The sequence below is a fragment of the Acipenser ruthenus genome, chromosome 49 (assembly GCF_902713425.1).
Source record: "Acipenser ruthenus chromosome 49, fAciRut3.2 maternal haplotype, whole genome shotgun sequence".
NCBI classification, from domain to species: Eukaryota; Metazoa; Chordata; class Actinopteri; order Acipenseriformes; family Acipenseridae; genus Acipenser; species Acipenser ruthenus.
In genome coordinates, this window is record NC_081237.1 from 2,909,532 (window position 1) to 2,925,954 (window position 16,423).

Here is a 16,423-nt window from a genome sequence, read left to right on the forward strand (position 1 = left end):
GACCCTGAGCAAGTCACTTAACCTCCTTGTGCTCAGTCTTTCAGGTGAGCCGTAGTTGTAAGTGACTCTGCAGCTGATGCATAGTTCACACACCCTAGTCTCTGTAAGTCGCCTTGGATAAAGACATCTGCTAAATAAACAAATAATAATAATACAGGAGCTCAGCTATAGCTCCTACTCCTGTGCTCCAGGGACTCGAGTGCTTTTAGGATGTATTTGTGTCCCAGAACATAGCAGTACTCAGGAGAGAAGTGGGTACATGTAGTTTTTCATCACTGAATTACTGCAGATGCAGCTCCAAGAAATGCCAGTGTGACACATTTGTAATGCAATGGTTCTGTATAAACGGGCAATGGTAGCACACAAGATACCAAGATGTGATTACAGAGGCACCACAATTATTCAGAAATAAAATGTTTGTCTTCAGTTTTATACCACATAACACACACTGAATGACCAAAGAAATGCCAGAGTGTTAGTAAAATGAGGAAATCCGTTGGTCTGAATTGTATGCAAGCTTGTCATGGTCAACTAGATTGCTATTCAGCAAAGGTTTGGGAAAGTAGAAGCATCGCAGTCTCTTCACTAGGGATGCATGTTGGATTGTAGACTGCAGATGGAACCGTCTGCAGCCCCACATTGATCAGTAACATACCGCCATGACTGTCAATTCAAAATTAGAGCTATTAGGATGATGACATACAGCAACAGCATGTACAGAATAGCATAGAATAAGAATTAGCAATGAAATGTTTAATCACAATTTTACACAGAAATGGAATACATTTGAAATGTATTTTGAAATCCAGGAAACTATTTCACAAAAAGAGATCCATCAGCATAATCATTTTTATCCATGGGAAACGACATACTTCAGGCTAACATCACAATTACAGGTAGATGTATGCAAAATTCAGAGAAAATGTTTTGCATGTAAAGAACAAAGAAGCTTCTTTAATTTTCCATGAACTTGATCCAAGAGACATCTTCATCTGCGCAACTGCCATGCCAAGGGCCCTAATTACACATGGCATTTGGATTCATGTGATACATTGAAACCTTGAGGTATCTGCATACATGGATGCATTGATGGATTCTCAAGAAAATTGATCTGGCTAAATTCAACCCAAACACCCAAAGACAGCAGGAGGCTACTGTGTGGAAACTGTGGAGAGTTTAGGTGGCTGTCCTAAAATTGTGAGGGGAAATCCTGGAACTGAAAACGGACAGGTGGTTTTCCTCAGGAGAGAATGCCTGGAATTCTGGATTTCTATATGCGTCTCTCTCAAAGATAACAGCCGAGCAGATCCAAATCTATAACATTTGACATATTTCTGAAAAAAAAAAATCATATAAAATAACACAAACTGCAGTAGGCTGTACTTCAATATTGCTGCCGCGGGACACAACTGCAAAGTCACTGTGTCCAAATACTCATTTTTTAAAAGAAATATTTCTGGCATGTATACTGTTAACACTATACTTGTAAGAAGGCTTGCTCATTAAATATTTTCTATATATTTATAGAAAGTAGAGGTGTCTGAGTGAGGTCAGACGAGCAACTAATCCCCCAGCTCCAGCTGCTCTGCAATTATTCATCTTGTAATTGTTGAAGCAACCTTCATTATAGAGCAGAGCATATTATCATAATTGTTGTCAATTATAATTATTATTATTGCAGGTGAATTAGATGAGACAGCACAAGTGTGGGATTCCCATTTCATCTGGCCAATGCAGAATGAGAAGGTACCCAGTGTCCAGCTTGAGCTGTGTAGCAGTGAATGCGCTTTTTGATTGACCCTGCCATGTGCAGCATTGTCATGGCAGAGTATACTCTAAACTAATGAAACTTGGTTAGTAAATTCTTTGGCAATTGCAAGTCTGGGGATATAAGGGGGTGACTGTCTGTGTGTCTTTATAGAAAAGCACTTGTCCGGCTGTAATGGAATGTGGTTAGGACACTGTTTAGCACACATGAGTATTGCAATCTGGGGAGATAAAAAGATGTCTATCTGTTTGTCTGTCTGTCAGTCTGTAGATTTATAGGGGAGCTCTCCTGGTGCCTGTCTGTAGCCAGAGCAAGTCAACAACACCAATAAAACCAACGAACAAATAAAAAATATGAAACTCAGTAGAATGGGGTGCAATAGGGCACTACAATGTGTTTTGGTAAGTTGAAGTACTCTATACATTTGCTTTCTGTAAGAGTCCAATTATAAAAACTCCAGGTTTACCCCCATCTTCATCTGCATTGCCATGGTTACAAAGTTGACAAAGCTCTGTGTATGATTCCTTTGAAGGTCAATCGATGTCTTTGATTTCCCTGACCTTAAAAAAGCACAAGTCATTTCAAATTCAATTTAGAGAGGCAAAGAAACATGTAGTTTTGTTTTTCAGTTGTTAACAACAAATGCAGAACACATCATTTCATTTTAAGGGTTGGCAGTCATTACCAAGTTACCGTGCATCTGCATCCATGTTTAATCAGTGCAAATACAAGGAAGGCAGAGGAGGCGCGTTTTATAGAATTGCTTCTTGAAGTAAATCGATTGCATCCACACTATGCGCAGATTCATTTCGAACCCTGTTGTATGGCATCCTCCGTTTGCTTCAACGGTGGATGAGAGATTGAATTTCCTTTGCCCAGTGCGGGCATTGAGACTCTACATGGATAGGATAAGAGCTCAGCTTCAGTCTGACCAGCTCTTTGCCTGTCATGGGACATGGACCCTAGGACAGCCCCTCTCAAAGCAGCGTCTGTCACATTGGATTGTGGACACAGTCTCAACTGTGTATGATGGTGCTGGCTTGGTCATCTTCGAATTGAAAGGGAACGTTAGGTTACTTACTGTAACCCTGGATCCCTGAAAGAGAAGATGACCACCAACCGCGAGGTCACATCGGTCGCCCTCACGGGTTCTGTGGAGATTAACAATCCCATTGAAACTACAATTGTGCATGAGGAGTTAACCCCTGTGTCATAATTCCAATACAAGTCAATACAATTGTGACCTGGCTAATTAAAAAAAATTAAAAAGCAGGTAATGATGACATCACATGATGTACTTTACTGTACTTTACCCCTCACTAATTCACTGTTTGATATGAAAGTCAGATAGCGAATGCACATGTTATGTAGTAACTATAATAAAAGCCCTGTCCCAATTTACTGGAAACAGAATATCAATACACGGCCAGTGTTTTAAAATATATATGAAGTCCTCCTGGCTTTAAAGTGTGCTATCTAAAAGCATCTTGGAAGTGGGGTTGCAGTGCAAATGATTCTTCACAGCTTGAAGAGGTATAGTAAGTGGTGTATCCCTTTGAAGTGGAGGTTCTTTGAAAGGTAGGCTGAGTTTAATGCACCCACATCAGTAGGGTTTATTGACAGCACCATCTGGAGAATCTCTGCTTTAGTGCATAAAATAAAAACACAAACAGCTATCTCTAGGTAATAAATAGCTTATATAATTTTGAAAATATACAGCATGTTCCCAAATTCTCAGCGTTTATAGGTCAGTACAAAATAATATGCTCTATTTAAAAAAAGAAAACTTTGTGTGCCTCGGTGTTGCAATTATGTTGTTCCAATGTCAATTACTCAAATGCTACTTAATGTTGTTTATTCTGAATATTTTGAGAAGTCTGTGTTAAGGTGCTTTCATCTCCGTTCAGGAGCTCTTTAGTTCTAGCTGCCTGGCAGGGTTTCCAGATTGGAGGGAAAAAAAATTTGTAGCCATGGGGGGCAACGTGGGGGGAAATATTTTTCAAATAGGGGGCTTAAGCTAAAAATGGGGGATTTTATGTCCTCTGTAGTGAGCTCCTTAGTACTTTCCCATAGTGTTTTCATGGTCTTTTAAAAATATTAACCCTACCTTCTGACAGTGATGGCCTACTGCAATAGCCAATAGTACAAGCCTTTTACCATAAGTCCGCCTTACGCTTGAATACTACACAATCCAGACACGCACACTCCTCCACTGCATTGAATAAAGCAGAGAGGTAACATTTTGTATGACTCTTGATTCACAGAAAATATTTTCAGAGAAATTCTGTACTTTGTTATGTAGCATTTATATTATTATTATTATTATTATTATTATTATTATTATTATTATTATTATTATTAATTTATTCAATTATCTAAAAACACTGACAAAGTACACAAAATATACAGGAGTCGTGAACGCTTGAATCCTCCTTGTCTATGCCTTCTCAAGGCTGTCAATCAGTGAAGGCAGTGAAGTCAAGGCTGTCAGTCAGGAAGCCTCCTGGATGTTAAGTATGGCTTGCAGTGGAGAGGACAAGGTTGCAGGAGTTTTCAGCCAACCACACATATACTCCAGAAATTCACTGCCTAGAAAACTTTCTTAGTGATGCCTAATATCTGAGTAAATTACAGCAACACCTGAATTATTTTTTAATCCTAGGATGGTAAATACTATCCATGCAACTCCCCCTTTCCCATATGGGTATTGTGTAAATGGGGGGAAATTGATTCAGCAATAGGGGGATTTTATGAGTAGCATCTGGCAACCCTGCTGCCTGCCATAGATATACATAACCTGGGCTTGATCAGGCAAAGTGTCTCTTTAGAAGTAAGAGCTAGCGCCATCTAGTGATTTGCCTCTTTGCAAAAAAAAAAAAAAGTTTCCTTTAGTGTTGCTGGCAATACCTCGCTATACACTAGATTCCCAACCCAGGGGGACCCCCTGTGTCTGCTGGTTTTCATTCCAACTGAGCTCAATTACTTATTGTCAATAACAATACCCTTAATTGAACTGATCATTTGCTTAATTAGACCTTTTTTTATTAGTTTTCAGCTCTTAAAATTAAGGTGTAAAAAATAATGTAATTGTATGTAAAAATAATGTGAGATCTTGATGTAACAATTGTAAGTCGCTATGGATAAGGGCATCTGCTAAGAAATAAATAAATAAATAAATAAATAAAAATAAACAGCTGCAGATTTCAAGTTAGGTATAACATATTTATAAGTAACTCGAACTCTGCAACCACTGCACTAGATGGTGGTGGCGCTTACTAATATAACCTAAAAAAACAGCTCCTAACTGAAAGTCAAAGCATCAAATAGTAATTGCAGTGAGAACCACCAACAAATACTGCTAACATCATAATATGGCATTAATAATAATAATAATAATAATAATAATAATAATAATAATAATAAAAAGAAGAAAAAAACATTTACAATGTGACTCTTTTAAGAAAACAATGCGTTGGTAACACTGCTTTTCAAAAAGCCGGAAGCCATTTGTCACACCTGAGTAATAATATCCTATGTGATGTTGGACGGCAGAGAAGCGCTGCCCCTTTAAATGTGCTCGCTATCCTGCTTGAATGACCTCACTTCCCTCAGTAGGAACGGGAGGCTGAGGCTTCTGTAAGAATCAACACATACTACATAGATAGATACATACAATAAAAAGTCATTTATACTTTTAAAATATAAATAACTTTTTTTTTTTTAATTGCAAAGTTAATAGCAGTGCCGTAGTCACCTCTCTGTACTGCAAATATGGTTGTATTACATAACAACAATGACACTGTCCAGGAAGAGGATTATCTGTAAGTAAATAAAACAATCAAACACATTACTGAAAGTAAAACATTTTGAACTTGTTAATGAATAGTTACCTTGTTTAATTAGGCCAATTATAGATATACTGCCAGTCACTGTTAGAAAATAGGATTGCATTTTTAATTCGATTTTCCTCAGACTACGTTTAATATAAAACCAATAATGTTACGACTTCCAAAAAAAACAAAACGTCAGTAATGTATTTATGAAAAAAAAGTATAATGTTGCCTTCAAGTCGTCATAGCAGTCGCTGTCCTTTGCTTCCATAAAAGACAGCAAATTTATTTATGGTTTAGGGAAGCCATTTTGGATTGAAGACATGTTTTGGAAACAGTCGTGTAATGTACATATGCTGGTGGTGTGTGGTGTTTTGTGTTTGTACATGTTTGAAAGAAAATACAATTGTGATATGTCAACAATTTAATACACACGATTGTGCGAGCGATTATGTAAGACCTTGTTTACATGTTACTACACATGTTACATTACATGTGTAGTCCCGAAAAGTTATTGTGTAGGATACGTTATGTAGATTGATCCGTATCTTAAAACGGCTCCTTTGCAATGTCTTCCCTATAATTTCCTGTTTAAATACAATAGTTTACAAATAATTTGTTATAATGTGAGGGGTCTGTAATTAATTTTATTTTTTACAGCATGTGTAATTTGTGTTATTGATCATGTTTGGTAGAATACAACTAAAGTGAAAAAGCCCCCCCCCCCCCCTTAGAAAAAGGTGAACCCCATTTTCACAAATTGAAAGTCTTTGTTAACCAGACTTTATGTTCATGTTGTAGCCAATGTATCCTCCCACCACCCTATAACTGTATGTCCCGTGCAGCATAAATTAGCCTGACCTCACAGTCCTACAGTGTGAGGCTCATGATGACTAGTACCATAGTACCAGCTGCACAGGACGCAGACATTGTGCGGGACATACAGTCATTATTCAACCCGATTTCAAATAGTTTTCTGCAATATTGACTACCAAGCCTGTTACCCTTTTAAATGTTTTATTTTTTTAAGTCTGATTGATGACTGTTGCTCATCGTTGCCATGCTCCCCTTCAAAGCGAGTGTCCCCGGCCAAAAGGAAGCAGCATTTCATCAACCAGGCGATCCGCAACTCCGACCTCATCCCCAAAGCTAAGGGGCGCAAGAGCCTGCGCAGACTGGAGAACAGTGAGTATTGGCCTCTACTGTTGTGCTTTGGAAACTGTTTCAATACAACCTTCCTTCCTTCCTCTTCACGTTGTCTGTACAGACGCTCTCACCTTGCAGTTAACTACCAGACAGTAATGCCTTTTAATCTCAGGCCTATCATTTAATAGAAGAACCTGTCTCTCCCTTACTCTAATTCTGCATTTACAGTTGTGATGGGAATGTATTTTACAAGCATGCTTGGTATCAATAGAAACATAATCCTAAGCAAAGTTTTATAATCCTTAATAGCACCACTAGGGCCATTCGATAAGCAATGAGAATGCTAATAAAAGATAAGGAAATGGCTTTTAAAGCCTTGTCTACCCAGTAGTCTAGCCTTGGTTATCCCAATGCCTCCTCATTCCCTGTCCCCTTACCAGCTCGCTACCTGGCTAACCTGCTGGAGAGAGACGAGTGCTCGAAGGATGAAGAGGAGGAGAGTGAGCAGACAGCCCCCCCCTCCATCTTCACAGAGGCCTGCACCAATGAGAACTATGTGAAGGTACCCCGGTTGGGGTGGGGGGTGGGGGGTGGGGGGTGGGGTTGGAACAGCATTCGATCATAGTGATGAAATGTATACTGACACCAGGTGGACTTATTAAAGATTCTTCAAATTGTTTCGGTTCTAGAGTGAGAAAGAGCCACTTCTGAGTGTGTAAGTCCTCAAACAGATATGAAAAACGAGTGTGCATGAAAATTATGTTTTGTGTTATTTTCATTTTGTTTTTTTTTTTGTGTGAAGGGTTATTCGAGAGCCAGACGCTCTGCCTGTGACTCGGTGCCAGCTGACAGGGAGTCTCAGCTGGCAATGCAAAAAAAATAAAAACATATTATGATGTTATTTGGTGACTGTGAACAAGACAGTAATCAATTAAGTAACAGTACATACAGACATGTTAATAAATCAATTATGTAACGAGATCAGTCAATTTGATTAATAACTCAATTTAGTTAATATTAAAACAGCTTCAAATTAGTCATAAAATGTATTAATCATAGGCATGAATTAAATCATGAAAAATCATGAACACACTTAACAAATTAATATCCCAAAAGCATGTATTTTTTTTTTTTTAAAGACTGAATTTTTACTATCCGTTGTTAGTGTCACATCTGCCAGCAGAGAATCACATGACCATAACAACACTGACCTATTGGCAGAGCACTCGCTCTGCGTCCCGCCTCCAGATAGACAATCTGTTAGATTTACAAATGTGTGTTTTGATTGACAGTCTGCCAGTACTACCTTGCTACGGTTTATTTTTCTAATCTTAGTAGATTACACGACACCTGAATATTTTTTACTTTTAGTCATTAAAGTGGCTGGGCTCCTCCCCCCAAAGGCTGGTCCCTGGTGCAATTGCGTCCCAGGTAGTTCTTCAAAGCATTTAACCGCAGCTGTTTTATGGTGATTAGTCTCTATCTGAAACATTTATCTATTTGACGTAGTTTTACCTTACTTCCAACTTGTGATGCTCTTCAAAATATATTGATTGAATTTGCTCTTAATGAAATGGGATTCCTTTTACATTTTCTCAGCTTTTGTTTTTTACCATTACCAAAAAAGTGCAGGGCTCTTTACCAGATTCCTGGGATCTCCACACTAACTGCTACTCTCTTTGAAGCATGTGCTTGGTGTCCACATTCCCTCCTCCTCCTCCTCCTCCTCCTCCCTGTGCCTGAGCTCTGTGCCTCCGCTCTCCTCTAGCTGTGGAATGACTTTATGAACCGCTCTGGGGAAGAGCAAGAGAAACTACTGGTCTATCTGGAAGAAGAGGCCAAGAGAAAACGCAGCACAAAGCTTCCAGAGAAAGCAGAGAATGACCAAAGAGAAGGTAGGACAACCTAGAAATATAGATTCATTAGTGAAACCTGAGTTAACCAGTTACCATAGTGCCTGAACCTTTGAGGCTGCAGATCTAAATGCATAGTTAGTGGGTCAACCCCCCGGCAGGTAAACATTAGCAGGATTTACTTTAAAGTAATTGTACTTAATTAAATAATTCCATTTTGCACTAATGTATAAAATGTGCAGTTTTAAAATAAACACGTTCTAGCACACATGCATTTTGATTTTAAAGCATTAAAACAAAGGAAGCTATCTGTTTCTGTGCTGGAAAGCTGGTTTATGAGAAAGTACACATAACTACTTGCTATAAAGAAAGTTGTAAACAGTAACCACATAATTCTGGCATAAAAATAGACATAGATGAGGGGCAGATTTAAATGGGTTTTAGTCTAGAAGTGTGCTAAAGTTGGATTTATGATTCCCTCCTTTCAGAGTACCCTGCCTACACCCCCAAAGACAGCTTCCAGAGAATTGACCGGAGACTGCGTGCTGCATTGAAGCGCAAGCAAATCCCAATGGTGAGCAGCGATCTTACACGGCTTGAGCCGACACTGGGGCCGCACGCCTGTTCATGTAACCCTCCATTCATGTGGCAGGGGAGATACAGTGGAGGACCAACCAGTAATGAATTTTGATTTAGAGGTCTCATCCATAAACGCTTGCCCCATTTTGAAGCATGGGCAAAGGGCTTTTTTTTTTGGGGGGCGAATCCTTAACTCTGAAAATTAGTTTAGCTATAATGAATTGCATTACAACAGCCAAGAATATCAAACTATTTTACCAGGTCTAGTAGGATCTAAAACAGATTTTGAATTTATCTCAACTCTAACGGGCTCTTTGCATTTCGACTGTATGAACCAGCCTTGAGTGATAGAAAGCAGGTGGTGGATCAGTGATGCTTTCCTCTCTTTCCTGACCCAGGGTACACTGGAGTTCCTAGAGGAGAAGCTGATGGTTTTTTTCTCAGCACAGCCGCAATCTGTTTTCAAGGCAGTACTGGAGAGCAGGTTTGTATCAACAGATTCAGAACTTCAGACATCTCAAAACTCTTTTCTCTTACTATAGTTTTGAGGGACTGTAAGAGAGGGGCTGACACACGGGAGAGTCACACAGAGCTTGTGTTTGACCACGCCATGCAGGTACACAGATTTATTTAGATTGGACAGTCCTTTTTTGTCTTTTGGTTGTAATTACAAGATGCCTCTGCTAGAGTACCAATAATGGTAGCATCTAGTGTGGGATGAGACAAGTCAGGAAACCACGTGATAGTACCAACAATGGTGAGGTCATGGGCACGTGAGCACAGAGTGGAGTGTAAGTAAAGGAACAGGACAAACAGCAACAAGTAAGGTGCAAAAATAAAATGTGAAAATGCAGCTAAGAAAATAAAGTTGGCCTACAGGCGGCCAAGTGCTACTTCCACTAAAAGGAGGGTCCCGCTCCCAGAGCCTACAGCTCTACACACTGCAGCGGGATTCCCAGTTAACTGACGTACAAGGCAGAATTCGTACTGTTGAGCTAGTTCACTCTCCCCGAGCTCTCCTAGCGATTTAGTCTGGTAGCCGATCCAAGTTGGTTCTTTCTGTCTCGCTCTCTCTTGCCTCTTTTCACCTGGACAAAGAACAAAGGTGTGTAGCACAGTCCTCTTTTTAAAGTGTCAGGCGCTCACCTGGACACACCCCTCCAGCCAATCAGGGATCCTCAGTCAGCCCGTCCCCGGCCGGGCCTCCCTGTGAAACCAACTGGCTGGTGGCCCGTCTCCCGCCAAGCGTCCGAACTGCCCCTGCAGTACCACGCATGTGCCCGAGAAGTCAGTGACGGAACCTGTCCCTGCAACAAGGACTTCACCAGTGACATCTCTTAGCATTAACCTTTTAATTTCATTTATAGCTGGTTTTATACACTATTAAGAAATTGATTGAAGACTATTTTTAGAAGTACTTAATTGATTAAGCCTACTAAAAAACAGTCTAAAAAGAAACCTGTTAACACTTTCGACAAACGTTGATGTACAGTGCATATATATACTGAGTATATATATATATATAATTTTGTTTTATTTATTGTCTAGCTATGAGAGATTGCTGCTTCATGCTATCTGCCAGTATATGGACCTTGTCTCTGCAAGTGAGTATATCTGTGCTTCCTGAGTTGCCTTTAAATTAAAGCATTAGACCCAGCAGGCATTGCAGCTTAATAATCAAACAGTGCCAATAAATTAATGAATGGCAAGGGTCCATTATCAAGCTGCAATGCCTGATACACAGGATATTAACGGCATTATGAACAATAGTTTTTGTATATGAACCCATAAACCAGGTATGTGGATGAAGACTTTAGGACTACCACCAGCACTGTCTAAAGCCTACAGAAGTGTTTTTGAATTAACTGGCAAAAATGGGCAACATTCATTACTTTAAAAGTGTGCAAACCAAGGTTTCAAAACCCATAGCCAAATAAAGTTTGTGCTCCTTTGTACGGGAACAGTGGGCTTGTTCTTACATGCTCAGAATTTGGTCTTCTTGTATCTGTGTAGGCCTACATGTTGAAGTACTTTACGAGAGTAACCAAATGTTAAAAACTAAAAATTAATTTATTTAAAGTGGTTAAAACATTCATACGTTCTTTATTAGTATTCTAATTTGTTTACATTTGCTCGCCTTGAGTTTGATCGAAGTTCAATGTAATGGAGCACTGTGCCGTTAAGAAACTAATACTTTGAATAAAAGTAGGTGACGTCACAGATGACATGCGAGTATGTCTACGGACTTAAAAATAAAAATGTGCCGTAGTCGTAGCTTACTACAAAGATAAGAAATAAAAGAAAATATTTACCATCACTGAAAGAGACCCTGCTCCACGCAAAGCTCCCTGTGAGTAGAAAAGAGTTTGTTTGTACGGATTAAAGAAATAATACGTATTGCTTTATTAAAAACATTTAACTCAAACTGTTTTATTACCGCGAATGCTTTCGCGTCCTTGTTCGCTAAGTGCTGTCTTTGATTTAGTCCGGTCCTAAGTCAGGTAGCAATACAGTTTAATGAAGGAACAATCTGTTCCAAGAACACACAAGAACAACTGATGGCAGGGCAGGTTTTCAGATTGTTCCTGTTCTCTATTATCCCTCGCCTGTTCCATTAACAAAGCCACAATTAGGATTTAATGCGCTGATAAGTAAAGAAAAAAAAAAAAACACATTCTGAAGAGGATTGAAATTTAAGGACATTAATGAATACAAAGTAATTGCCTTTAGTTGAGGGTTTTGAGATAAAAAGATCAGGAATTGTGCCTGGTCTACACATGTGGTTTCTTTTTAAATATTCGAAATGGACATTGCACTGAGAGGCTACCAAACACAAAACTGGAATTAACCAGTGACCGGCAGGACTTATTGTGTGGATCCTTTTCCAAGGTGCCTGTGTCACTTCTGTTTTATAGAAGAGAAGTGATGATCAAAGGCTTTGAAGTTTCTTATCTTAATAGCATTCAAAAACATTTCTACCATTATTAGAATAAAACTGACCTGTGTTGTTTGTATTGATATTGATCCATTAGGCTGCTTCTCTTTTAAACAGGTTCTGACTGTGACGGGAAGAGACAGACTGAAGTGGTGAACAAGCAGGAGGAGTTCCTGCCTCCGGGTCTGCTCTTGTCTGCCTACCTGGAACAGATGTGTTGACAGAGAGCCTTTTCCAAACAAACCTCTACCTTCACACACAGTCACTCTGCCAGCCTCGGCGCATTCAGGGGATACCTTTACTAAACCATAGCCACAGTATTGTACAGTCGGAATGATCTTTTCTCTTGACTAGGATAAAGAAAGCCCTTGTTGTCTAGAGCATGGGTGTATCTGCTTCCATTGCCGGTGATTGATCACACATTTTTAAAACGACCCAATGAATTTATCGGTCAGCAGTGTTTCAGGCTGAAGAGTTGCCCATAACTAAACATATAGAGTGCGCCTTTTCAAAAACGAATGCCACTGAAACCGTTACAGAATACAGTGAAACCGGCTTAATATCACCGTCCTCTTAATATCAACACATTTGAGATGTCCCGGACAGGCTCCTGATAATATCACTCAAGTCACACAACTTCACCTCACTTAATATCAATTTGGGAAATTAAAACATAAAACTAGATGTCTAGCGCAGTGATCATGTTGCACGTTGCTGCCTGCACTACATGGAAGTAAGTTGGGATGTGTAAAAATGATCCAGTGCCGGCAATATAGATAACTCCTGATGGTTAAATCTGCAGGAGTTACTAGTAACACAATCCCTGCCATCAATAACCCTTTACCAATTCAGAGCTGATCTAGTACAGGCCTGATCAGTTTAGTAATGCATTTCCAAGTAGTTATAGAAAACAAGACTAGATGCTGCAGGGCAGGCAAATTGATCAGTCCACCCCTGCAGATGTTTGACTTCTACAGGAGATGCTTACTGTGATTAGTAACCCAAAATGGGGCCAGTTCCATGAATAGAACATTGACATGTAAAGCGTTTTCTATTTGAAAGCACAGCAGTAAGCGAAGCGCAGGTCTGCAGTTGTAAGTTCAGTAATATCGGGCATGAGCGTCTCCTGTAACCTGGCCCTAAGCAGTACGACTACTTAATACAAGACGCTTAATTAAATGTCCACGTTTTTTATTTCTTCACTTATTGGGTGCGTTTTCTTTTCTGAAATGTACCCCAAATTATCGGCACTTCCTTTTATCCCTGGAATATGTTTATTGTCGAAACAACTGTATTCTGCAAAACGTTCAGACTGTCCGACCTAAAATCAGTGATTTAGGCGCTTATTGGACAATGTGTATACCCCCATACCTAATTTCATCACGCTAGATCATGGGTAAAAATATCTCTCAGCCCACTGCAGCAGGAAAAAGACAAAAGATTCCCAGAGCCTTAATTTCAAAAGGAAAACGATCAATCATGGCGGATGATAGTTGGTACACTTTTAGTTATTACATGTAAGCCATTAACACGTGAACCATTAAGCCTTATGTATGTATGTATGCATGTATATATACATATTTTGTCTGTGTATATGTGTGTATGTATATGTGTTCTCTTTGGAGCTGCATGGAAATTTCTTCCATGGGCTCATTTCAGGCAAAGAACTGATATTTTAGTAATCTGTTTAGTGATACGTTTAAGGACAATAATGTAAAGTTACCAAAGTTTGTGTTTTTAGCTATTTTGTGTACAACATTATAGTCCCAAAGTATACTAGCCTTCTGACCATCTCAGAATGTTTCTCAGTGACCATCAGTGGTCCTCATTGATTGTTTATAAACACCAAAGGGCTTTTTTATATTAAAACCATTTGTGGTCATATTAATTGTGTTATTTAAGTGGCTTTCTATTATAAAAAATAAACTGGATACCATTTATTTTTGGTAGCTGTGTGGTTAATTTATAACTGTGCTGGACTCATTGTTTTCAAACTCATACAAAAAACATGCTTCAGATACATGTGATGATCAAAAGTATGGGGATGTTTGTTGGATATTGACTGTATTTACACAACGCTTTTATTTGGTAGAGAGCACACTAGGGTGACTCTCGCTAGTGTTTGGCTTTGTGCTAGAAGACAGTTGAGGAGCAAGATAACTCCAGGGATGCTAATTTTGATTTTCATTACATGAGCGTAGCAGTTAATTACTTAATGCTAATATTGGACAAGATAAAATGAGATAGTAGTGGTGGGGACAAATCAAGACGTAACTTTGCTGTAACTTATGAGCCTTCAGTGCTGTTCCTCCACCGGATGTGTTGGCCCGGTGTTGGTGGCTGAAGTGTAATGCTGGCTCCAGGGATCGGCCTATTTGCGAGTCCCCCTGGCGCATCAGCACACACAGCAGCAGTGATGCTGGCTCCAGGGATCAACCAAAGTGCGGCCTCCCTAGTGTCTCAGCATGGCAGTCGTGTGGATTGGGCTGGGTGGGGTACTTCGCAGGGGTCATCAGGTGGTCACCTCTGTTACATCGACTAGCCCATGACACCTCAGGAAAGCTCGACAGTGATGCTGGCATCCCAGCACCAATCCCCAGCCCAGCCGAGTTTACTTACCTTAGCCATCCATTCCTTTTCATTGATGTTAAATTTCTCCATCACCCCAACCAGCCTCTTTTGGCTGTTGCTACTTCTGTCTGCCTCCTCGGAGAGAGCCTCCACTAAACACTGCAATTCCTGTCCACTGAATCCAGTATCTCTAAGAAGCCGAGTCATGGAGTGCACAACGAATTCCTGAAATCCCACCTCTACTGGATAAACCTGGACTAGCCACCCCCCGTTCCACCTCAGTGGCTAACTCTGCATACCCAAATGTCTTCCTCTCGTAAGCCCCATCCACAGAATCCCCCCACGGCACTGTTAGCTCCATCAATGCAATAACTGCAAACCAGTATTCACTACTTTGCAGATCAAGTGAACATAATTGACTTGTCAAATACAATTGTCAGTGTGTAAGAAAAATACTTGCACAGTGTTGGGGAGGCTAGATGCATTGGAGTGGTAGCTAAAAAAAATAATTTTAATAAATCTTGACTGAAGTGCAATTCCTTGCACTGTATAGGTACAATTTATTTTCTTGTTAAAATATCTGGTACTACACAAGGTTAGAGAAAGTTCTCAGTTTCCTTGCTATGCCTTAAAGAGGTTTACTATACAATCATTAGTCATTGCATTTGAAATAGTGATAACACATATAGCACCCTTTAAAAAAAATGGGGGTTTGCTGTAAGTTTAAAGTTGGCGATTTTGTTTTTTTCTAAGTTTGTTGGTATGAAGATACAGCTGTTTCTTCAATTGTATTGGTGCATACAATATTAGGGTTCAACTGGATTATGGATTATATCAAACCTATGTTAATCTTTCCCCAGGGGATATAACCCAAAAAAATCTGCCTAGAACTCAAGCCTTTTCCACAGACCATTCTTGAGATACTGCTTGCTAAAAACAAAGTGTTCTTCCCAGTACGCTACAAACTATACTAAAGAAACTATTAACTAAAAAAAAAAAAAGTTTGATCTATTATGTTAGTTATTATATTGAATATACTCTGACATTTTTAAAGGTCAAGACATTAATTTATGTACAAGGAAATGAGTAGTGTAATTCCTTAGACAAGCACAGTGGGTTTCTTAATCAGTCGCAAATTATTTCAAGTGTTGTAGGTTGGTCCTCTCACTGGAAGTACAAAGCGGAGACATTCTGTTCTAGCCTAAAATCTTTTTTCTTTAATCTAAATCTGAATATATTATGCTGAGGCAAAATATATAGTTTTTAAAACTGCAAAACACTTTTTGGATAAAGTTGGATTGTAACTGCATTTCACAGCATAGTATGGATGAGAGATATTTTAGAAATATGAATAGCTGGACAAAAACCAACTGAGGCCGGAATTAACTCAGACTTTATGGCTGTGCTGTAGCTGTACTCCAGGTCTAGGATGAGTTATTGTCCAGACACTGTGGAATTCCCTGTTCATATACTATGTGATGCGCAGTCCCATTTTCAATGAATCAATGCCAATCAAGTGCTTTCAGTATGTGTTGTAATTTTAGGGAGTGTGGAGATATAGAGGTCTGCATGGGGTAGTGTGTGATATGAGAATGCAATGCACACCAGAGGGGTGGGATGCTACATGTTGGAAACGTATGTTTCTCTTGGATTTACCTGATTTTCACTGGAGGTGGAGGGCTCGGACGGGGTTTCTTTATCAAGTACACACTAGAGAATTGTGAAGATGTGTTGCTGTTTG

At 39.5% G+C, this 16,423-nt stretch overlaps 1 protein-coding gene across 2 annotated transcripts; it reads left to right on the top strand.

Annotated features, from left to right (window-relative positions):
- The first annotated feature begins 5,347 nt into the window (after window positions 1-5,347).
- Window positions 5,348-14,051, top strand: LOC131721866 (R3H domain-containing protein 4-like). Of its 2 annotated transcripts, none has more exons than XR_009319944.1 (8): window positions 5,348-5,589; window positions 6,629-6,783; window positions 7,185-7,306; window positions 8,513-8,639; window positions 9,086-9,171; window positions 9,575-9,792; window positions 10,725-10,780; window positions 12,229-12,299. XR_009319944.1 is itself a non-coding variant. In XM_059015025.1 (8 exons), the coding sequence occupies exons 1-8, from the start codon at window positions 5,540-5,542 to the stop codon at window positions 12,330-12,332; spliced, it is 786 nt and encodes a 261-aa protein (XP_058871008.1). In that variant the 5' UTR covers window positions 5,351-5,539; the 3' UTR covers window positions 12,333-14,051. The 2 variants fall into 2 exon arrangements, 1 of the variants encoding a protein (XP_058871008.1); XM_059015025.1 differs by having other exon boundaries at window positions 5,351-5,589; window positions 9,575-9,660; window positions 12,229-14,051.
- The last annotated feature ends 2,372 nt before the right edge of the window (window positions 14,052-16,423 follow it).